General features: G+C 36.9%; 1 protein-coding gene across 6 annotated transcripts in view; it reads right to left on the bottom strand.

Annotated features, from left to right (window-relative positions):
* LOC131690566 (pantothenate kinase 3) overlaps positions 1-25,009 on the bottom strand; it is a 69,745-nt gene that overhangs the window by 7,838 nt on the left and 36,898 nt on the right. For 3 of the 6 annotated variants that reach the window (XM_058976447.1, XM_058976449.1, XM_058976452.1), the window contains 3 exons: positions 11,088-11,679; positions 8,745-9,216; positions 8,180-8,681 (listed from right to left, as the gene is read on the bottom strand). In XM_058976447.1, the coding sequence (XP_058832430.1) occupies positions 8,180-8,681; positions 8,745-9,216; positions 11,088-11,448 (1,335 nt within the window). In that variant the 5' untranslated portion in view covers positions 11,449-11,679. Of the gene's footprint in view, positions 1-8,179; positions 8,682-8,744; positions 9,217-11,087; positions 11,680-24,722; positions 24,838-25,009 lie in introns of all 6 variants that reach the window. The other 3 variants (XM_058976448.1, XM_058976450.1, XM_058976446.1) reach the window with 2 other exon arrangements.

Here is a 25,009-nt window from a genome sequence, read left to right as displayed (position 1 = left end):
ACAAAGCGTATGTTACTTTTAAGTGAATCAATCTTAGTAACAGGGGATATATATTTTTCTTGCAGAACGGATCATACTCCTTAGAATGGCTTCACAAGCGATAGTAAAGTTGGAAAGTTTATGGGGGAAAATCTTTACCATAATACAAACCAAGTGTTGAACATTATTTATTTACATCACCCATTCGTATGCTCTTCCTCTTGCTGCGCGATGAAATTCCAGAAAGCATGCATTTGCATCACACATACTCATGTACACATAATTACACTTTATCACACATACACAACACATATTTAATGAAAAAATGGAACAAAGCTAACAAGAGTGTCGCTCTTGCCACTTCTGGGTGTCGGTCTTACCCGAAGCGTTTTTAAAATGTTATTTTTCTCCATTTTTTGGCAACCAATAATTTTTAATGAATCTAATTTTTCGAAACGCTGAAAAAATATATCTTCTTAAGAACCATCTAAACAAGGATTATGTACAGAATATTCAATTTTTGGAGCTTTGTGGTATTTTAGAAAAATGATTGAGCTTAAGGTGTCGGATTCGCCCCTGGTTCCCCAAATTGTTCGTAATATCTTCTGTTTCTTGATCGCTGCCCCACCTTCGTGGTATAACAGATCTGCTCGGAGCCGGCCTCAAATATCGGTACATGTCGAGACGTCAACTGATTCGGATATATCGAGCACCTTGACTCACGTTCCTGTGGCCCGCTAGGAGGTTGCTAACAGTCTAATATCTTACTCGTGACATAACCAGCATAGACGCCGTGCGGCATCCGGCGGGTTGAAGTATCTCAGCCAATAATTGATCCACTGGCTTTCCGATCCCATATCATAAGAGGCAACTGTAAACAAGAGTTCTCGGATCCAAGTATTTCTCCATGCCGAGGACTGAATGTCCAGCCGCACACGGAGTGTCGTGGGTATTATCCTTGCTGTGTTAAGTAAATCTCTTACACAGTGGGCGTTTGTTTCTTCGCTAGTCGTGGGATTCAAATGATGGTCATGTCATCAATACCCATTTGCCAACGTATTTGGTGTCTTCTAGTTGCTGTATAACACATGCCGGTGATGAAATGTGATTAAGCATGGTTAGAATAGTACAAATTAATCTCCAGCATAAACGTAGAGCAACCCTACCCCACCTTTTGCATGAAGGAAAAGCTTCCATAGGCTCAATAACCATATTTCTGGGAACGAGACTTCTGTTGAAAAGCTACCGTCAAACGGGGTAACTTGCAACAGCGGGGTAACTTGCAACACTTCAACATGTTTCTGTTCAGATTATTTTAACAACGCTAATAATAGTGTTTGCAATTTAGCACAACAGCTGTCAAAAGCCAGCATATGTTACAAGATAATCATGTACTACCAGTCAATATTTTCGGTTTTTTAGCGCGACAGGGTAATCTTCTGTATTTCGAGATATTTCAATAAAAAAGAAACCGAAATGTCGTGCTTTGGTCCACTTCAATGATAAGAGCATTTCATTTGTATCTCATACGTACTAGGGTTCGCAGTACCGTTCCTTTTTGGCGAGAACCGGTACTACGGTACTGAAGCCCTCAGTACCGGTAGTACCGGTAAAGTACCGGTACTCAAACATTTTAAAAAAAAAACTCGAAAAAAGCTTCAAACTTAAATTGAATGCTCAAACTGATGATCTTATTCTCAGATGATTGATTTGTGCTGATCAAAAAACATGTTTATTGTTTTTAATTGCTTTCACAGAAGATATTTTTCGTATAGGGCAGAAGATATTTTTCGTATAGGGCACCTTCTTTTATTTCGAAATCTAGGCCACTTTGAAATCAATAACTGCTAAGTGGTGCGACTTTCGTCGACTTGAACAGATGGTAAATTTATGAAACCCTACTAACAACAGTAAATCAAAGCGAGAATGGCAGTAAATCCGAGTAGGTTAATCGCATTTCCTCTCTTGCTTTTCTGAAAATTGGTTTCGACCTTTATGTCGTTTGCCTACTATTCTCTAGTGAATAACTATGGAGTTTTGCTGAATTTTCCAATCACCAATAATTACAAATCGCCCTATTTGAAGCAGTTCACCAACTCTAAAACTGTTAGCTACTAAATCGCTGTTCGTTCTTTTATAGATAAAGGTTTAAGAGCAAACCAAATACAGACATGACTTAGACCATAGTCTTATTACGCGCCATCCAGTGAATAATGGAAACCAATCAGAATGTTGCAAATAAAACTTTAAATTCTAGAATTATCATGACGATGGCCCCACCTCATTCTCACACAAAGGTGTTATCTCAACGATTTATCTAGAAGGCAAATTAATATAATTAAACGTAATCTTGCAGACCGATATTTTGAAACAGATCCCTTGCAGAATTAACATATTCGTCATAAAAAATTGTATAGTACCGAAAATACCGGTACTGGCTTTTGTTCAGTACCGGTATTACGGTACCAAAAACGGGTCGGTATTCCCGGGATTTTCGGTACCGGTATTACCGGTACTACAACCCTAATACGTACAGATCGAGTATACAACAGCAAACGTTACTGTTTGATACATGTTTGTTTACCCTCTCAAATATATGCCAGATAACGATTTAACTATATTAACTACCCATGTGGGGTAACATGCAACAGTATTTTGTCTTATTATTATTATGCCTCTAGCCATCTAGCTGATTGAAAGTTTCAAATAACAGTCTATATAGCATTTTGAATCAAATTTTAAAGGTATAAACTACAACTAGAATATGAAAATGCTCCTTAAATACACAAGAGTACCAGGAAGTCGTCTTTACGTGAACTTGCTTCTCTAGCAATACTAGAAAATGCTCAATTTCTATCTTCTTATACTCACCTCAGGAGCGGATCCAGAAAAAAATTCGGAAGGAGTCCGACATTTCGATTTTGAAATATTCAATGTACAATACGTAATATCTAATACCCTTCTTTAATTAAAATCAGTTTTGGTTGTCGAATCTGGTTTGGAATGATTTGGAATTTAGAACGAATTTAAAATAGAAACTATTTTAAAATTTCTCAATGAGATAAAAATTTCGGGGAGGTCCGGATCCCCAGAACCCTTCCCCTGGATCCACCACTGACTCAACTGGATTGTTCTAGCATTTATAATAGTTCGATTGCATGGAAAAGATAGTCGTTGACAGTGTAAATTAATAGGTTATCTGTTTTCAATAATATCTGAAGACAACAAAGATATGGTATGATTTAGTTCTCGCCGTTCACTGAAACTATCCCTGGCAGCACTGTTCCAGTGGAATCCAATCACGTTAATTGCGATAGAACTGAAGTTATAGTTCTATGGATAATACTTGTTACTTACTAGTTCTGAAATGAAGGGTTAAAACCCTGTTAGCTAGCCTTTCCTACGAATTTCTGAAATAAATCGAATGTTCCAGCTGTTCAAAAACGTTGTTGATTATAAACAACATGGGCATCCAAATTATAGTACATACATTTGGTCGCGGTTCTTTGTAAATGACATGGGTATCCAAATTATCGTACATTTGGTCAATGTACTAAAGATAAACAAAAATATACAGCAATAGATTTCAATGAAGTTCATGTGTTGCAAGTTACCCCATATGCGTGGTTACTTGCAACAGGCATAATTTTTGGCCATCCTGAAAACAGGGAATGATGCTTTGATATGATAAATACCATTTAGTAGTCTTTATACTCCCATTAGCGCTTGTACATATTGAAAATTATTCTAATGTTACAGCATTTTTAGTTATACCACTTTTAAGTTGAAAAGTGTTGCAAGTAACCCCGTTTGACGGTACTTAACTCTGTCTTCGTAGCTTAAAACAAAATTGCATGACAAATCCACGAAAAATGCCTCATGCATGCAACCTTGTGAATGACGCATAGCTTCTATCCGACCTCACAACTCGTGATATTTGTGCTGTTACAGTCAATATGATTGTTGATAACATAAACAGGAAATTTGCCGCTTCATAATTCATCACCTTCTGATGATTCTAAAAGGGGTTATTTTATACTGTGGCAGAAATGGGTTTCCACTCATTATCGATAGTGATGCAAATACCCACAACATAATTTGTGGCATCTAAGATAAGAGGCACAGAATTGATGGATTATTTAAGCAACACAAATTTGCATATACTTAATGTAGGAAACCACCCAACATTTGCACGATCTGTTAGATGTAATCCTCTGCTCTGACGGTATTACGCATGAGTTGGCAAATTGGCTCGCACCCAACGACCTCGACCCGTTGTTATCTGATCATAAGTACATAATACATCATAAGTGCAACCTCTTCCGATTCTACTGTGTGATAATTCAATTTAGAAAAAGTAGTAGAAAAAAAAATTGGATTTAATTATGTGAACTTTAACACATTTTTGATTAAACCGTTGATACGTGTAGATCCTTTTCGGATTTTCGGGGAATCGAAGATTGAGTCACTTCACACAACATCAGGCGTTAATACTGAAATTCTCCTCCTAATTTTAAAAATGGGAAAAAAATAATTAAAATCAAATAAAAGAAGCACAATCGCAGAGTGCTCTTTTCAACAATGCTTCGGCTCATTGTATAGAGTCTTCGAGTCACAATACGCAAAGGTTTATAAACAAATCGGTTTAAGCCGAATTTGAATGACAATATCTCTTCGGGGCAAGGATGAAAGTAATCGTTCGGTCTAGTAATCATCCAGTAGATAGTATCGTCCAACTCACCGGTTTCTGGTAATACCAGACTGGTATATCGGAACATTATAATCGTCTACCTTGAGGCTAGGTTGTATGGGAAGGGCTATACCGTGGCAATCGTGGAAAATTAGCGAGTATTATTGGCCAAAGAGACTTTGAATGACTGTTAGTGACCTAAAACTACCAATCTAAGCAGTTGCGGTCACATTTTGGAAAAGTTTTCACCTTTTGGAAAAAAATAACCTTTTTACATTCATCGCCGTATACGTTGAAATCGGGTTTTGCTGCGTGTTCGTACTCATCACCCTGTAACTCCGGACCCGGAAATCGGATCAATTAGAAATTCAATAGCGGCCAATGAGACCTGTACCTTTCATTTAAAACTAAGTTTGTAAAAATCGGGAAAGAATTCGTTGATGAAAAATAGGTATGACATTAACTTAAGGACTTAGCAAGTTCCCCGGGTGCACCAAGAACCATCATAGGTGGCCAATGTGGTCAAAGCGACTTTGATGAGTTAATTATTATCTAGACACGGAAATCCAAGTAATATTGAACACATTTGAATATGTATTGCATCATTTGGCCATCATGATGGTACCAGTTTGAATGGAAATTTTCTCTTCAACCCGTAACTCCGGAACCGGAAGTCGGATCAATAAAAAATTCATAGTGATGGCAAGGTTGTACCTTTCTTTTGAGACTAAGTTTGTGAAATTCGGTCCAGCCATCTCTGAGAAAAATCGGTGAGATTGTTTGACACATACACGCACATACATACATACACATACATACATACACATACATACACACACATACAGACTTTCCGATCTAGACGAACTGAGTCGAATAGTATAAGAGATTCGCCCTGCGGGCCTCGGGTAAAACCGTCGAGAAAGGCAAAACTGAGATTTTGCATTCAATACGAACCATCGGACTTTGAACAGCTATAACATATTTCTGGAACATTTAAGCCCCATACTTCGTTTGGCAAAGTTGTTGAACATATCCTGGACTATGCATATACATTAGAGTGCTCAAATATGACTTTTTTCAGCACAGCACTTTTTGAGTTCCTTTTGTGGTGCCAAATACCTGTGCAAAGTTTGGGAGCGGTCGGTTGCTTCCCGGGTTTGCGCATTGCGTACAAAGTTTGTATGGGATTTTATATGGAGAAATCAATCATTTTGCATTTACGTTAATAAAGATCGCTATTACATTCACTATCAAAAACCTGCTTTATAAAACTACAGTTCAAACCTTGGTAAACAACTTTGTGGAAGACGGTAACTAGCTACGAGTTTTCAAAAAATAGTTATAAAGCTTTTAAAACTTATGGTTCAATATAAATGCAGAAATTCATTATTTCTTCCAACACTGTCAGTACACCGCGACACCGATACTTTAAACTTAAATAAATGAGAATATAGTCATCGCAGAGACTTGGTACCTTTGAATGAAATGTTCAGAATGAATTGCTGAATAACATAGATGTAGTCAGTAAATGAAAAGAAGAGGGGATGTGGCTTGTGTACTCCCCAGTTCCTTTTTTAGATAGTTTGGTATAACATAAGGAGCACATCGTCAACGCAGGTTTATGCTGCCGAATTAAAAATTAATCTTACGTATTTGAATGCTACTATTTATGGGCTCTACTATTATCTCATTTGAAATGGTTCAACGGTTTATAAGTTTTACATATTTTAAAACCCTATTTCTTAGCCATTCAGAGCCAGAATTTAAAAAATTGCATATCCTTAGATTCCTTGAAGTCTCGGAATTGATTCTATTGAAGTTTTGTTTGAGAATCTAGGAACGAAACCAGGATAGTTACTGCAAACAAGCGTTTTTTGATGAAATTGAGTTAGGTTTACGCAAAACAGAGGTGATCTTGGTGAACCCAACGCGATTTCCAGACCTAAGTTAGTTTTTGCCTCAAGCAACAACAACACATAAATTAGTAGGTGTAAATATTGTAAATGTTATTTCCCACAACAAAGATTGTAGTATGATTCATATTTGGGTCTATCAAAATATTACGAAAAAACAGTCGTTGACATTTACAAGGACGTAATGATTCTTTGTCTTATACAAAACAATCTAAAAAGGGACTGGGGAGTACACAAGCTCCCCCCCCCCCCTCTTCTTTTCATTTTCTGACTACGTCTATGTTATTCAGCAATTCATTCTGAACATTTCATTCAAAGGTACCAAGTCTCTGCGATGAATATATTCTCAATTATCCAAGTTTTTAATGTCGGTGGTGCACCGTCAGTGTTGGAAAAAGTAATCAATTTCAATTTGGATTTTACCATAAGTTTTAAAATCGTTATAACTATTTTTTGAAAACTCGTAGCTAGTTACCGTCCTCGACAAAGTTGTTAACCAAGGTTTGAACTGTAGTTTTATAAAGCTGGTTTTTTATGTTCAGTGAAATAGGGATCTTTATTAACGTAAATGAAAAATAAGTTATTTTCCCATATAAAATCCCATGCAAACTTTGAACTCAATGCGCAAACCCGGGAAGCAACCAACCGCTACCAAATTTTGCGCAGGCATTTGGGACCACAAAAGGAACTCAAAAAGTCCCGTGCCCGCTAGTTTAAATCATTTAGAAGTTTTCCCATACAACCGCGAGCCACTGAGGACTCTAGAATTCAAAAAGTGCAAAAAAGTAGGTTTTCTCATACGAATTTCCAAACAAGTTTTAAACGCAGTGCGCTACGCCGGGTCATAATTAATCGACCCAAAATTTTACACCATTGTTTGTGACCCCAGATTGAACCAAAAAAGATTGGTGCTGGCTTGATGCGGTCAGATTTAGGTTATTTCAACAACTGTGTCCCACCCTAATATCTATGCAAATAAGCTTCTGAACGACCACCTCCTGCATATGAATAAAGATTTTTATATTGCTCTAACCACGCTAGAATTTTACTCGTTGGGCTCAATTATTATAGTAGATTGTAAACTCTTAGAAGTCATTTAAACGAAATAGCTAACTTGTACCTATATCACAACTGTCTTTCGAAAATCTTGATAAAAATTTCAATAGTTAACTTGCATTCGAAAATCCCTGGCTCCAATAACGCAGTAGTGCATATAATTCTCAGACCGGACTCCACGGACCCCCAAGGGGGCGTGAAATAGTTTCTAGGAGTCCACGAAAAAAAATATATTTTCCGGATGGATAATGAAATTTCAAACCTTTTTCGTAACAGACGGGAAATAATATATTAATAGAATATTCAATCTATGTTAAACCATTCGGGTCGAGATCGAGAACAACTCAGTGTGATTTCAATGGAATCTGCGGTACGAAAAAGGTTGAGAAGCACTTGAGTGGTTCAGAGACAAATTTTCATTATAGCATAGTATACACGCTACAGTCAAATATAATTATTTCCAACTACTATAGGCACGTTGTTCTTCATGTTAAAGAAAATTCTTTGCTATGACGTACAATTAATACTAATGCTGACTTACCCGATCAATTTTCTCATTGCTGGCGCACATCCGAGCAATCGAGCCAATGTTGTTCGTTATTGTGACCAAAGTGGCGTTGGCCAGATCCTCTTTCGACACACTAGCTCTCCGATCGGCAAGATTCATTTGACCGAAGCTAAAATTAAAACCCATCAAACAGTTAAACATTTCTAAGACTAAGTATATCAACATTAAGTACCTGGCTGCCACTAAATCGCCGGGTAGCCCAAACCTCTCGTAATCGCCGCCGTAAATGTCTTTCACCAATTTATCAACGCGTCTGTGATCTCCCTTTGTAGCAAACTGAATAGCCTCCTCGAATGTGTTGCATCCTGTAAGCAGACAGCACAAACCCAGGAATGTTCCTCCACCAAGACTAGTACCGGATATACGCTTGTAGTTATCCGGCCCTCGTACCGCTAGCACCGAGACACCCGAACCCACGTTCACCAGAATGAATGGGTAAGGTTGACTGAAGTCGAACTGTTTCTTTGTACTTATACTGCAAAAGAACCCATGCAATTTTAGTTCAATTGAGAGATGTAACAACTTACAAATCGCCTACCTAATATCACTAGCGTTCGCCCAGTAGTAACACTCACATGGATTGTGCATCTCAGCAAATAGAATACCCTTAATAAGAGCATCCAGTTCGTCGAACTTGGCAAGCTTCATGTTGACCTCTTTCCGAAAATAATCTTCGAATTTGAAGGCACCGCCTCCCGTGGCACAAACCGTCGTAACCAGCTGGGCCATACCATTACGCACTGCCAGCGCTACAAAATTGTCCATTTCCGCCGTTGGAAATCGAATAAAATGCAACGATCCTCGCCGACCTCGAATCTCCACGTCATCCATTTGCAGGTGCGTATCACGATGACCGGTGTTACCGTAGGCGGAGTGTTTCGTCAGATAACGGCGGATGTTGCGCAACACTGTGGCCTCTTGGTCCAGTTCGCCAGGGGTGATGTCCTTCGGTTCGAAGTATACCAGCTTCGTCAGGGTCCCACCGATGTCCATGCCGAACCATGGCATCGCTGAAATAGAAACCAAACGGGATGATAGATTAAAGCAACATGTGCTGATTTATCGGTAATGATCAAATTTAATTCAATTCAATTAATAAAATTGACATGAGTAATTAAATTTATAAATGTAATTTACCATCATGCAAGATGGAAATCGTATCACAGAGCATCGTGCTCGCACAGGTCATGTTACTAGTTGGAGTTGCGCTTGATTACACTGTGGCAAATCATCAAATAGACATTGCAAAGTCAAGGACTATTAAACGTTGTCCGCTGATAAACCATTAACCGGGTCGGGAGAAAGGCGTCTGGTTCATTCTTGCTGATGTAAATCACTTGATGAAACTGAGCTGTGAATCACGAGTCGTTTCACGTGCCCCATGGCGTTGCCAATTAATCTGCTTAGACCGCTCTATGTTCGTCTTTGTGAAATCGACCTGCATGCATGTACTTTGAACTGCAATAGGAAATGACTTGCAAGTACACTGATAGTGAACCGGTTTCCAGCTACAAACAATTCTAGGTGGTTTTTTGAACTCAACTAGCGTGTTCGATAGTGTTTTCCTATCATCAGAAAAAGCGACACGCATCGACTGCAACGTTTGTGGATCTTTGGAGAGTTAAGCAACTGGCACGACAAACGGTGCTTAAGCATTCGTTCGCTCCGCAGCGGTGTCACTAATGCAGGCTCTATGCTGCACTTGTTCAAGGTTCTGAAAGGTTCAAGGGAAGGGGGCTGTTTCTCATGTTTGTTTACATTAAAAGAAACCGGTCAGCTGAACAATTGCATTGAATGTTAAAATGTAGGTTCTATCGGGCTTGTGACGCCAGTGGATATATTCGTTTGTCATTTGATTTGCCCTTGTAGATAGAATGAACCACGTAAAATGATAAGAAAAACAGCTCGTATTTTAAAATCATGTAAGCGCGAGAAATTTCGTAGCTCTTACGTTTTTTTACCAAATCAAAAGAAACAGCGCAAAGTATGAATAAAAACGGAGGTTCAATGATTTCAATCTTATGACAGCGAGATTCAGTTCTATTTCTTTTATTCTAAATACTTCATTATGACACAGGAAGATCGACGACGGACGACTTTCTAAAGTGAGAATCTAATATTTGTTTATCGCACGAATTATCAAATTTGAGACCCCTTAATTTTTGGGGCCCATGATCAAAGCCCAGCGTGCACATTACATTGACAACACTGGTCTACAATCCAAATTTTGTAGTGTAATTGATATAGAATTAATAGCACGTTTATTACACAACTTGGGGAGCACATGGTTCGTAAATCTCTAGAAAGCGTGAGTTGACTTATAGGATGAAAATCAAGTTGTCACAACCTTTTGCCCCTCTCTTGTATATAGAATCTTATTTCTAGTCTTAAGGTAGCTGTAATTCTTTTGTCTTTTATAAAAAAAAATATTTCAACATTGTAACCTCCTAGTTTTAAGATATCCAAAATGTAAAAACAAGAGAATTTGGCACCGCCAAGCTGACGCATTTTATTTTTTATTAAATAATCGAAATGAATAAAAAAGAAGTTGTCACGATGATTAAAGTGACAAATTACAGCAACTGGTATAGTAAAATATATTCAAATTTTATCTACATTTGGAAAAGTCAAATAATGTCGATACAAGAATTTTCATGTATCCCCTAAATCAACAAGCTAAGGGTTTTAACATAATTAAGCCTAATTTGTTAGATTGCATTTTACAGTCTGAGCGGATTGACCACCAACAACAATAAATTGAGATAGCTTTATAAACAAGCGCAAAATGGTCGAACACCAACATAGAAGCAAGCTGAATATATAATAAGAATAAACAGACGATATGTAGATACAGAAATAAAACAACAGGAAAAAATCTTACATAGAGGCTCATCCACATCCGTCGACTGATCATGTGTGCGTCTATTGGTGACACTACCGGATGACGAAAGCCGATCAACCTCGTCAACATCGTCAACGTCTTCGGAGCTGTCGCCTGCATCACCATCGTCATCGTCGTCGGTCTTACTAGCTATGACACCATCCACCTTGGTGTGTACGACGACGACGCGTCTCCTTCGGCGGCGCCGCCGTTGAAAGTGCAGTGGTCCGTTTGCACTACCTGACGATCCCAGATTGGAGGACGATATGGACGACGTCGACGACGACGCCGACGGGGCACTGGACACTATCGTACGGAACTCTTTGTGCACTTTGGACTTTGGGCTCGTTTTCGGAGACATTCTTCGTTTCGGAATGTGACGGTAGTACCTAAATGTGGTATAAGCGGACGATTGTGCATTTGCGGTGTTGGTGATCACGGTGAAAAAATCATTGGGCGTCAGCAGCGACTCGTCCGCAGCGAGATCCGAGGGCGGAGTGGCCGGTGGTGTCGGAATACATGGCACCGGCGGCGGAGGTGGACGTCCGTGACGCACGCGGAAACGTCTCTCGATGACAGCGAATAGCGCCACCTTGAGGAGAACGGGACGAACAAGGAAAACATGGGGTCGATTTGTTATTTCATTGTGCGTACTATATCTAGACATGGTTAATTGACGGAGCAAAGCTATAGTGATACATAGTATTAGTATAACAGATTTAGATATATGCAAGATAAGTGTTTTACATAAGAAATAAATGTTAGTAAACGAATACAAAAATAGACATGTTTTGTACAATACCAACTGTTTAGCGAATGTGATTCAAATGTGTCAAGATCAGAAGATATTTTGAGACAATAGAAAATTAGGAAGTCGTAGAAACCAGTAAAAGCACGTTTTGACGATCTATCAGAGAAAGTTCAAAATAATTATATCAGTGCTGTAAAGTCAGATGCTGAAATAACTTTGAACCCGGACACAAAATATATTCAGCACTGCAATCGACGCTCTCAAAGAAAGAATTGCTTTCATCAATATTGATGTGTAGGTTATGTTGATTCAACAATGAAGTGGCAAATAACAAACATTCTACCAACGAATCGTCAACACAATTACATAAGGGAAGAGACGTAGCTTTGGTGCAACACTTACAATATTAAAAAGTACAAATAAATATTGACTGTTTAGTGTTGATATATCAACTTAACAGATGCGAGTCACGGTGGCATTTGTGAGAAGCTATTAATACCTCCCGAGAATTATTGACAGGCGCTGAACGGTTATTGAAATATCAGAAGAGTCAACAGATATGTAAAATGGAAACATGCGTCAAAGCTAGATTCTTTCTTACAAGGAACATCGTTCCTGTTAATTTAGCACAAATTCCGATAAACATATCAAATAGAATTATTTCCGAATTATAAAGAGATAATGAATTGTCAGAGCATAAAATTTATTAGAAACATTGTTGTTAACAAATTAATGTCCCAACCCCTATTTCTAAGTCTGGGCGAAAACTTTTTTTTTCGCGAATTGTCGGAACAAAACGAAACACGAAACGAAATTTTTCGCGAACTTCGTGAAACGAAACGTTAAGATAAAATTCGTTTAAATTCGCAAAAATTTCGCCATGATTTTGCGTGTTACGAATAATTTGAGAAGCATTGTGAAATTTGTAATTGCATTGATCAGATAATTACCTCACGAGGTATTCACCAATAACTAAAAGAAAAAAATATTATTTCACAAAAAATCTCCAAAACGCTTCTGGAAAATGGAAACATTTTTTTCGCCTATTGGGGAACAAAAAAGTAAGAGCATGACTCAGGATTAAACTGCTTCGTCCATGGTCACTTTGCTGCTGAATAGTTTTTGCTCTTTGATCACTCATCTTTGCTGATTGAAAGTTGATGCAGACTCATCATTAAAATGTAGTTTAGCTCAATGTGTTTGAGAGTGTGTAACGACTTTTCACTTCTGCACTGTGCTTTCAACAGTGTGCAGCTGCTGTATAGAAAAGACATATGCAAATTTTAACTTCATACGCGCAAAGTGTGATTTGAGCCAAACACTTAAACTTCATTCACAATATGTCAAACCAGCAATTATATTCCATGGTGTCGTTGGTGGAATTGTTCATACGAATATTTCCCCCAATGTGTTAAACATTAACCCTAGTACGTTGCACTGCACTGGGGTACAAATGTACCCACGCTTTCTTTTGAGCCGTGTGAAGACGAGAATTCGGCATTTACCGACCTGGGACCCTAACCATAGTTTAATTTAGAGTTCCTAGTAAGAGTAGGAAAAGGTGGTATAACGTTTTCTTATAGCCTTCGTGGAAGCAGGTGTCAAAGTTGTCGTGGGGTACATTTGTACACCAGTATACGGTCATGCTGTCAGTAGAAATGTGACTCATGACAATAGCAGTTTAAATACTGGTTGTTTCACTACGTAAGTAACAATTAGTATTATATAATCAATGATGATTATTATTATTATGATTATTAATCATTTTTAATCATTTATTCAATAAATTTAATTTAATTTTGTAGCAGAACAAAAAATCATTCTCATTTTTGCTGATTTTCATTGTTTTATTGTTTATTTTTTATAGTTTTACAAAAAAATGCTACGAAAGTATAATTTGCGCACAGTAACTGCTGTAACAGTAACGTTGCGTGTTACCAATGTATAACTGCTCAGAAATATTTTTTTCATTTCAATTTGTACCCCACCCCGTGATATTTTCCAAAACCCGATTTTTAAAAATTGCCATTTTTCAAAGATATCGAAATTCCATTTTATACTGTTTCTGGACTATTTTTTCAAGTTTTAGAATCATTTTTTTTTAATCGGATGAAAATTCGCAAAGTTATAGTAATTTTTATGAAAAAAGTCAAAACCGTGATTTTTTCACTTTTTTCTATTCAAACAAATTTATGTATCATTGATTCAATAAATTCCATACTTTCACGTACATAGCTGTTTTTGCAATTAAAAAACGAAGAAAATGATGTATTATACATTTTTACCTGCGAAAATTGCAATCAAACGCGTGGGGTACATTTGTACCCCAGTGCAACGTTCTAGGGTAAAAATCTATGCAACATTTATTTTCTACGAAAAAATAGGATTAACCAATCTGCGCATAAGAGCACAACACCCAACATAAAAAAGTTATATTTGAATGTTTCGTGTTCCACTCGTCAGTAACTAACACCAATTTGCTACCAGTTAGACGGTATATCCTAACTAACATTGAATTGGCGCCAGTTAGGCACTATTTCCAAACAGGTCACACAACATTTTTTTTACTGTTTTTCTCCAACTTTCATTGCGCATAGTAATGAAAGTTGCGAAGACACTTTTTTCAATATTTTGAATAAGTGCTATAAAGGTAAGCAGGTTTGATCCGTGTTACACTAGAGATTTTTGGATAGGGTATTCTGCAGTTTTATTTTTTCCTTTTCCATATAAAAATCAGCAAAGTAAGATGTTTTTGTAAATTTCAGTAATTACCTGTATGAAATTTAGTTTGTAATTTTCCTACCTCTTAATTTGTCTTGAACATTGTTTGCATAAAAAGTCACAATGATAGAACTTATAATGAAAGAAGTTTAGTTTAGTTTTTCTTAGAGGATTTTCATGAACAGTGCTTCATTTATATTCAAGTTGTTAAATTTTTTTATCTCTTCTGGTAAATTTTAATGTTCATCAGATTGTGGGAAACATTTATATGAACAATTCTTACAAAGAATCTGTGAATAGCATCGATATTTTAGCCTCTAGTACATTAAGTTCTATAAACTATTTTCATTTGTTCTAAGGTTTTTAATCTGGTGATCTGTGCAAGTTCAATCTGTGCACAATAAGGATTGGGTCAACTGAATGGCTGGCGTCCAAAAGGGGCTAACCCACATTTTGCATTTTTTACAGGAAATGAAAAAAAATCCGCATTTTCAAATTAACATTGTTTTTATTGTAAAAATATATTATTTTATTAGTAGTTCTTTGACCCATGTTATCTGAAAAAAAATAAGATCATTGCATGAACTACCTTTCAATTCATGGGAATTTCCATAGTTCGAGCGGGTAATTCCGAGGGAACCTACCGTCTAAAAGGGGTAACCCACAATTCGCACGTCCTTTCCTTATCTTTCGTTTTAGAGTTATGGTGTCTTTGACAAAGTTGTTCAATGGCATCTAGCGCTTTATTTGATCATTTCATATTAGTTCGGAATTCAGTCGCTAGGGCGGCGCTGTTATCAACTTTTTAATGGAACGAGATAGAAACATGGTGTCTACGACTAAGTTGCATGTCACGTAATTATATCCTCTGAAGATACAAACTTTTCAAGTGACCTAGTACAGGTTGTAGGTCTCATCAAATACAACACCAAGCAAAATTTTGATTTGTTTATGTTTATGATATTACACCTATCCACAAACAAAAGTTGTCTTTGAAATACTTGCACGCGGGACAAGCTAAATAGTACCTTAAAGAGCAAAAATTGTCATCAATTTTTTTACTCCAAGGTAAGAGAATCTTTTTCTTGTGTATCTCATCAATGCAGGTACATTTACTTGAGTCAATCCCCTGAATAATTTCGAAAATTTGCTTTTGAATGTGGCGCATCGATCGAAGTCGAAACGCCGCGGACTGAAATGTAATGACAATAGTCGATTAATATACAGTTTTTTTTAAAGACATCCAGCACGTTACATAAGAACTCCTGAAGTGGTAGAGCTTTCATTTTATTGTTAATTTTCTGGCGCATCGCTAACACCCAACATACCTCGGGGCTGGAGTAAGTTGGCGGGTTTTTTATCTATAAAAACAAAGAGAATGCAACACTTTTATAAAATTTAGAGATATTGCCAACAGTCTGCCCTTATATGCACGATCTACGTAAACAAAAGCAGTAAACATACAAAGTGAAAATAACGCCAACTAGCCCCGGTCTACCTTACAGCAAAAATAAACAATTTTTGAGACCTTCGGTACTAACAAATTAGCTACGCTGTTATTTTCCAACCGATTTTCGATTTTTTACCAATTCTAGAAAGAAGAACAATAGACCTTCCCAACGGTAGGCTATCTTATATTCTTTTGTTGAAAATACTTTGTGGTTGTTGTTATTCGTCTTTTGGATAGTATATTTCAGTTCTATATTTCATAGAATAGAGGGCGTCATTACTAACTTTTTAAAGATGGGAGATAGAAATTGGACATATGTAGATTAATTACTGAGAAGTATTACTTCTATAACTTTGTATAAGATTCCTAGTTTGTATCTGTCACAATTGAAAAGTTTCTGTGGCGCCTTATACGTAGTGGAATGCGTACAATTTAATAGCCAAGAGAACACGCACCAGAATTGTTTCAAATGTACTATTCAGCTAAACCCAAACGTTCTTTCGCTTAACAATTAGGTTCGCGGAAATCGACTACCGATTCACCACCTATGCTGCTAGGCCCCATGCAAACAAACGTCGACATCACTTCGTTAAAAAATTTATAACTTCTATCAAAGCTGGATAGATTCGCAGTATTCGACAAAGTTGTAGATAATAAAATTATCTTTCTTATTTTCACTTGTAGTGATAATTTTACTTGTAGTTATACTGTGTTACCTAGTGATGAAAATGCTATTGGGTTTTCTCCATGTAAATTGTCGGATAATCCCAAAAATCCCATACAAAATTTCAAAGACTTTGGTAGACTTGTCCGATTTGGTTCAATTTTGGAACAGACATTCATCGAACTAGAAATCGACTCTGAGGTGGATCGCTGTGGGATATATTTTTCTTATTACTCTAGTGAACATCTAAGATGGATTTGGCGAACAACCCGAAACTCATGCGAAAACTCGTCATTTCCTAAAAGGGATTATTCAGGTGTCCATTATAATTCAACATAGATTGTCAGAATTTTTAGTATCAATTTGTACAACTTCGTAACTATAGAAAACTCAGTTTAACACAGTTGCTTTAATATGATTTGCACGAAACTTAACAGTGATATTGATTGATATGGCCTGCAATTGGTTACTAGTTAATTTTACAGACTTCAAACAAAAAATTGTACATACAAACTGCTTCCATGTCATTAGTAGCTAGTGGTTGCAAATACTACACCGTTTCCCAACAAGGCAGTGGAGAACACCCTAAACAACAATACGGTTCAACGAGATATAGAAAACACTCGTCTCTGGAACCCAAGAATCTAAAGTAATATACACACTTAGAAAAAATGAAAATTACATTTGACGTAAACAACATTGCGACGTATTTTGCTGTCTAATACTGGAATTTTACATGTTTTGACATGTGAAATAAAATATTGTGTCTCTTTTAATGTAGAACTCGGTTGCATGGAGATGGAAAATTGTGAACAAAGCACATTTTTATAGGTGTGTGATGTGTGGCTCAGAAGGGTTTCTGTGTACTGTAACTAAGCTGTATTGATAAAATTATGAGGAGGTGATAAAAAAATGATCCCCATCGAACGAAACCCGAAGACTATTGCCAGCCACAACAGGACTACTCTAAAACTGAACTACGTCGAGAAAGTTTAACTAACGGACCAACATGTTCGAAATATGCATGGGATATTTCACCAATTTACATTTAAGAAACCCATTCAATTGCATTTTCACCACTCGATGGCATTGTGAACATCAGATTATTATCAAATGTAAGAATCAGATACATAATTTTATTGTAATGTGTACTGCTTATGGAGTAGACAGCGACTTAAATTGTATACTGTTTAGTTATTCTTGTATTCAAACTATTTGTTATTATTGTTCTAAACATTCCGTAGATATTTTCCTTCTTTTTTACATGAGCTGGTCTTTCTATACATTTCAATACTATACGATATGAATTCGTTTCGGGTTTATAAGCATATCGTTTGAAAGAAACTGTACCAATGATAAAACATTTATATTTAAAAAAAAATCGAAAAAAAACATTACTTTATCAGAAAGTACAACTTCTTATGAACATTTTGCAAAATTTTCATAGAGATATTGCTATTTTTCACGAAACATTTTGCCATTTTATGAGTAAAAAATCCCCGTAATTGAAAAATCATCTCGAAAGCTCAACGTAGGAATTAGGTTTGAAATAAATCGGTTGAATGGTTTTTGAATGGCAGTTAACACCGCAAATCATTTTTTTCCAGAGACGTTCTACCAAAAACTTCGTCACCGAGCCGTTTGTCGATATTTTTGCATAGAAAAATTACGGCATGTTATTGAAATAATACATAATAATGTACAGAAGTTTTGATCAATTTGCCTTGCCCAAATTTCTAAATAAATTCACAAACAAAGTGTTTTTTCACACAATATTTATCAATCGATGATAAGTAATGCAAAAATCAACAGTCAGACGTAAACATGTTTGAAAATAAGTCACAAACAGTAAATTTAGCAGCTAAGTAAACACTACTTTAGCGCGGGAGAAATTTTTAAAATCCTCAAATATCTCGCGATATGTTAGACATTTTCCCAGTCATAGGGCGCTTGGAAAAAAAATGAGCCAGCATTCACGTCAAGGGCAATATCGTTTCCTCGATTTACCAAAGCCAAACAAATTATGCAGCTGAAGGAACACTGAACATAACAAATTTATCGTTTCCTTCGTAAACATTTCTCAATCCACGTAGGGAAGATTTGAAACTGAAAGGGCTGTTGTTTTCTTGTTCAAATGTCATTATTCCGGATGGCAATGACATAAATTCCAAGTCTCGCAATCATTCCATTGATGTTTATTTTTCGGATCGAAAATCCGATATCCGGGATGGCTCAATGACACAATGTGTGTGAGCCCTGCTTCTGTATGTGCCCAAAAATGGAAACCGGTCTACGAATTGAGCGGAGAGGAAAAGGTTCAGTAACACTGCTGCCCAAGGCAGATTAAAGACACACCGCGAACTGGTTTGACATAGCGACGCAAAACAACGATATTTAGCACAGTTGTTTCATGACGTCATAAGCCACTTCGCGATGAACCTGACGAGCGGTACCGAGTGGCTGGATGTGGTGAGCTGACGGAACTATATACGGAATCATCAACAGACAGTATGGCGTGACTGCGGTCACGCGATATTGCAATACAATCCAGCATGAGCTTTTCGGCACGATGAAAGTCGACACTAGTCGAGTGGCATGCCAGTCAGACCACCTCAAACCTGCAAAATATGGAGAGCTAGATAAGACACCTGTGTGTTGACATGATACCACTTTTTTGTTAATAGCACGATTGTCAACATTGGGAGGATGCGAAATATGCTAATTTGGAAGTGTTGTTCTCTGCGGAAAAGTGACTTTGATCATGTATAGCAGCGAAATAGATAACAGAATCAATGCGAAGAAATGCTGCTGTCTCCGACTGAACTGGGGAGTCAGTTCAGATGGTAATTAATTTATATAATGTGTTCTAGGTGGGTCTATTAATCCGAATTGTACCAGACAAAATGGTGTAATAAATGTTCGGTTTGAGCGTTAATTCGAAACTTTAATTTCACTTTTGAGGGATGTTGAAATTCTAGTAATACATGAAGGCTAATAATTTTGCAGATTCCGTAAGTTTGAGTATTTCTGACATGTCAAAAGATAATCTAAACCTAATACACATTAAGCCCAGTAATGGCAGACTTTTAACGCAATTCTTAATTCCACTATCACTTGCATATACGACACATAGGCGTATTTCGCAAGACTACTTGTGTTCATCATCAGTGTGATATTTCAGACTGACACTGATGATGCACTCAAGTAGTGTTGCGAAATATGCGTATGTGTCGAAGATATGAGCGATAGTGGAATTAAAAATTGTGACAAAAAGCCATTACTGGAATTAAGGCTCGATCTCTTCACCCTCGCTTAGCTTTTAAACTCTCTTTGGTGCATTAAAGCCGGTTTAAAATCTAAGCGAGCGTGAATAAATCGACCCTAAGTGAGCATATTCCGCTAAACTTGAAAAAGAGGGAACTAATACAACAAAACAGAAATAGGCCGTTTTAACGAACTATAGTGAATATTTCCGTCTTCCAGCATCTGACGACAATGTCATTGCCCAGAAATTAGACAGCAACCGAAAAAAACAACAGAAGCAGCCCATTTCATCTTCAAATCTTCTCCACCTCAAACTGTCCTGCACAACAACAACAGGTACGAAAGAAGTGAGCGTCTATTAAATTACGTCAACTGGATGTTTTGAGTAAACAGTAAGAATCGGAATGAAAACAACAACGAATAAACTGCCCGTCACAGGTTACGACTTTGTGACTCTCGTCCGGATGACGCTCATCGTATATCATTAGTAATGCATTGGTAATCGTTGGTAGATTGCTCGCTGAATTGCCAAGCTATCACGACTAGGGTATCCAAAAGTCAAACTGCACAACGCAGTATTTAGCAAGGATACTTGAACAATCCCGTCTAAAATGAGGGCCTTTTTGATTAGTTTGATTTTTACTAAAACTTTTTAGTATACATGATATTTTGTTTGACATATTCCACAGACTTGTGCGTCTGAAGAATATTTTTGTATTTGCAACACTTCAGCGCTTCAGTAATGTTTGAGTTTTTAAACTATTGTATGATGAACTTTCTAGTACAGTAATGACCCGTTTTTATCAGCCCCAGGACACATATTTTTCTGTCTTTTTAATAAACCGAAGCTCTTAAAATATTCTTCTTTGTTCCTTAGATATAGCCTCGCAACCTTATCTGATTATTTACTTTAAGTTCCCCTAAAGGGGGTCTGACAGAGCAAAATTTAAAAAAATAATATTTTTTTAGCATTTTTCGTACCTCTAAAATAAAAATTTATTGTAAAAATTTAAAGTTCTTGCATTCACACTCAAAATGTTTCTTTTCTCTTTAGGTTTTTGTTGACAAAATATAAAAAAGTTTGAAAAATGTTTTTTCTGCAATTTAAATTTTAAACATAAATTTTCATTTTTGAAAAATGACACGACATTTTTGTCAGCGCATATTTTTTCGTACGGAGGTATTCATTCCCTGTAACCGTTCTCAGATAGTTTTGCTGTATAAAATACAGTAATCGATCAAAAAATATTTTAAATTAATGCACGTAGAAACGTCTATGCCCTTTTAAAAAATTGCTCTTGTATCAAAATATTGCAGTTGGCAGAGAAAATCATGGAGACTCATAAACCGAACACAACTGCAAAGTTTCGTTCGAATCCGCGATAGTCATATTTTGCGGTTGGCCGGTTTCTCATGGAATCGCTTTATAGAAATTTAAAAACTCGTGTGATTTAACTGGAACTATGGGAGAAGCCCATATTGGCATTTGATTTGTGAAGCCAATTGCCATATGAATTAGCAGTATTCCGCAAAATAGTCAAAATTCGCCGGTCCTTAAAACTACAAGAATTAGCCATTTTGTTAAATGTACAAGAATCACTAGCGACTTAAAACCGAAGAAATTAGTTTCGCATGGTAAAAGGCATCCTTCTCAATTCAGGACAAGGGCGATAATGTTAATAGCGTGTAACACTGTAACCCGAACTCAGAGACAAAGAAAGTTAGTAGAGAAATGGTTGGAAAAAAAACAACCAAGTGCTGCGTGACTATAATTATGAACGACGAAATGCGCTCCACTTTCGATAGTATTTACCGGCAAATTGCAAGTTCCTTCAACTCACTGACCTTCCTTCGAGGCGGTGCGAAATCGACATCATTCATAGTAAGCGCAACAAATTGAGTTTATACTGAAGTGTTGAAAATGTAATGGACTTGTTTTCGAACAGCGGCTATGCATTAAAGAAAAGAGCTCTGCAAAAAAATGATGTTCGTTTAGCTGTGAATTTTTTTATCTTAACCAAAATGATACTATTGATAAGCAATTGGAAATTATTTCAAATATAAAGAAGAAATTCAACTGTATAACAATATTAGAGACCTAGAAGTTGTATGTGAAAAATTTGTACTTTTATTTGACCTAGAAGTTTTTTGTGGAAACTTTCTAGACTTTTTTTCAAAAGAGCGTAGACATTTCTACGTGCATTAATTTCAAAATTTTTTGGTTCGATTACTGTATTTTAAACAGTAAAACTCTCTGAGAACGAGTTAAAGCGAATCAATGCTTCGGTACGTGAAGTATATAAACTAAAAAAAAAGTTGCGCCATTTTTGAAATAATTTTATAGTATATAGAGAAAAGAAATATTTGAAATGTGATTGCGTGATGGAGACCTCATCGGTAAAAAAGTTGTTCTAACAATAACCTTAAACATGATTTTAAATTTCATACCAATTGATATACTAAACCGTAATTTTATTACAGAATTTAATTCTAAGTATCATTTGAAATCAAAATGCATTTAACAAAAATCTCCCAAAAAATGATAAAAAAAACAAATGACAGTGCAGTTCTGCCATTTTTAAAAGTCATTCGCGTTACCCCCATCATAAAACGTCAACAATGTAGTGTTTATTATTTTAAAGACGTAAAAGAAATTTTTTCAGTGTATTTGGATTATGTAGAAGCTTTCAATAAAAAAGTTCTCCTAATAATAACTTTTGATATATTTTTATAATTCATAATATTTGCAGTCAAAAATATAATTTTCGTTTTGAATATGATTCTTAATGCCAGTTGGAGTGAGTTAGTTGGGCAATTTACTGTGATCATGAACCACATAACAATAAATAATGAATATGAATACATGAACACTTATTTGTATATATATATAGAATCAAAAATCTACCCGAAATCGACATCAAACAGATATTTCTTTTATCTTCTTAAATGATCAAAGGAGACGACACCTTTTGGCGAGTAAATCGGGCACAATTCGCTACAATACATATGCAGACCACTTTTGGCAAAAAGGGCGAACACGAAATTATTGCGACACCGAAAATATGCCAATTTTCTTATAATGTTTACAATCAAACCAAAATTTTAGGTTAGTTTTATACATATATTTACTTCAAAAATCAAAAGAAAAGTTAATTGATGGAGCCTTGAGTGTAAAATTGAACGCATTTTCGCTTGATGCCCTCCATCAAGTCATTACAGTGTCATCCGGTACCAGTTTCTCAGTTTTTTTCCATTTTCTTAACATGTCCTTCTCGTCTTTGACTGTCTTATTGCTCTTCCGAAGTTCCCGCTTCATAATTGCCCAGTACTGCTCCACCGGGCGCAGCTCCGGACAGTTTGGCGGATTCATGTCCTTTGGAACAAAATGGACAGAATTGGCCTCATACCACTCCAGGACACTTTTAGAATAGTGGCATGATGCCAAATCTGGCCAAAATAGCGGAGCTTCGTCGTGCTGCTGCAAGAACGGCAAAAGGCGCTTCTCGAGGCACTCAGGCCCTTTTGCTGTGCCCTTTGTCACGAAAGGCTCACTCCTCAGTCCGCAAGAGCCTGCCTGCCAAATGAGATATTTGGACGCGAACTTCGACATTTTCTTCTTAAATTTGTCGTCCACATAGAACTTGCTCTTGCCGGTGAAAAACTCCAACCCCGGAATTTGCTTAAAATCGGCTTTTATATACGTTTCGTCGTCCATCACACAGCAGCCATATTTTGTCAGCATCTTCTCGTAGAGCTTCCGTGCCCGAGTTTTAGCCGTCGATTGTTGCCGTTCATCGCGGTTTGGGAAGTTCTGTACCTTGTATGTATGTAGTCCAGCTCTCTTCTTTGCATTCTGGACGTAGCTCTGCAACATGCCGATCTTTTTAGCCAAATCACGGCTTGAGACGTTGGGATTTGCTTTAATCATCCACTTCACCTTTCCCTCCGTCTTTTTGTTCTCCGGTCCCGGTTTTATTCCAGCTCCTTTGCCGTGGTCCAACGTCAACCGCTCCTGGAACCGCTTCAACAATCTGGAGACGGTTGAATGGTGAATGTTCAACATTTTTCCCAACTGCCGGTGCGACAGGTCAGGAAATTCCAGGTGTTTGGAAATAATTTGTTCTCTCGACTCGTGTTGGTTCACCTCTATTTTCGTTGAATCGAAAAACACGACTTCGAGTTTGACAGCATGAAAACAATACACATCAATGAGAAAGTGTGCAAAATTTGGTTGATTTTTACCCAATCGTAAAAAAGCTATGCCCTGTTGAATGTGTTGCAATAATTTCGTGTTCGCCCTTTATTGTCACGAAATATGGAATTCGTATATTGCCCTGTGTGAAAAACGCAGAAAATCAATTCAAATACACTTTCTTTTTTACGCACTTCTTACTAAACTGGACAGCATATGAAGCAGGTTGCATGATCATCGACCTACAAATGCCACGAATTTGCCATGTTTTATTTTATCATTGATAATGTTTCTCAACGTATAGAAATCGCGTCGTTACTCTTGCAAAGTACCTAGTCATCTAAGAACACATAAATGTCTTCTAGAGCTAACAATTTTCTTGAGCAAGCTATGCTAAAATGGTCCCGTCTCTAGTATGTTGTCTAAACATGCTGGACGAAATAAACAAACCTATAAGTCCACTTCGTTGATATTCGCCCTTTTTACAACTTCCCATCACCACAAAAGGACATCTCAAATGATGAATGACGCAATATAAGCATATGTTCGGATTAATTCGTGAAATAATAGTAAGCAGCAACCGAATAATGTACCTTGTTAACTGGTCAACAACCTTGCTGAAAATCAGAATCACGATCAATCACGATGTCTTCCTCACCAGTCTTCCGGACACAACCGGCTTTCGAACTACAACAGTATATACCGAAGCTGGAAACAATACAAGATAACACACCTATATTGGTTAGGGCTTTGGTTAAAACGCAAAAGTACCAATCTAATCGAGTGGGTCGGATTGACCGGTCGGCAGAAACAAACTAGAGAAAAAATGACGAACCCGATTTTGTTTTATCATTTATTATTGTTAGTTATTTGCACTCGC

The sequence above is a fragment of the Topomyia yanbarensis genome, chromosome 3, assembly GCF_030247195.1.
Source record: "Topomyia yanbarensis strain Yona2022 chromosome 3, ASM3024719v1, whole genome shotgun sequence".
In the NCBI taxonomy this organism is placed as follows: domain Eukaryota; kingdom Metazoa; phylum Arthropoda; class Insecta; order Diptera; family Culicidae; genus Topomyia; species Topomyia yanbarensis.
The sequence above is the reverse complement of the archived record's forward strand: the minus strand, read 5'-3'. Positions and strand labels throughout refer to the sequence as shown.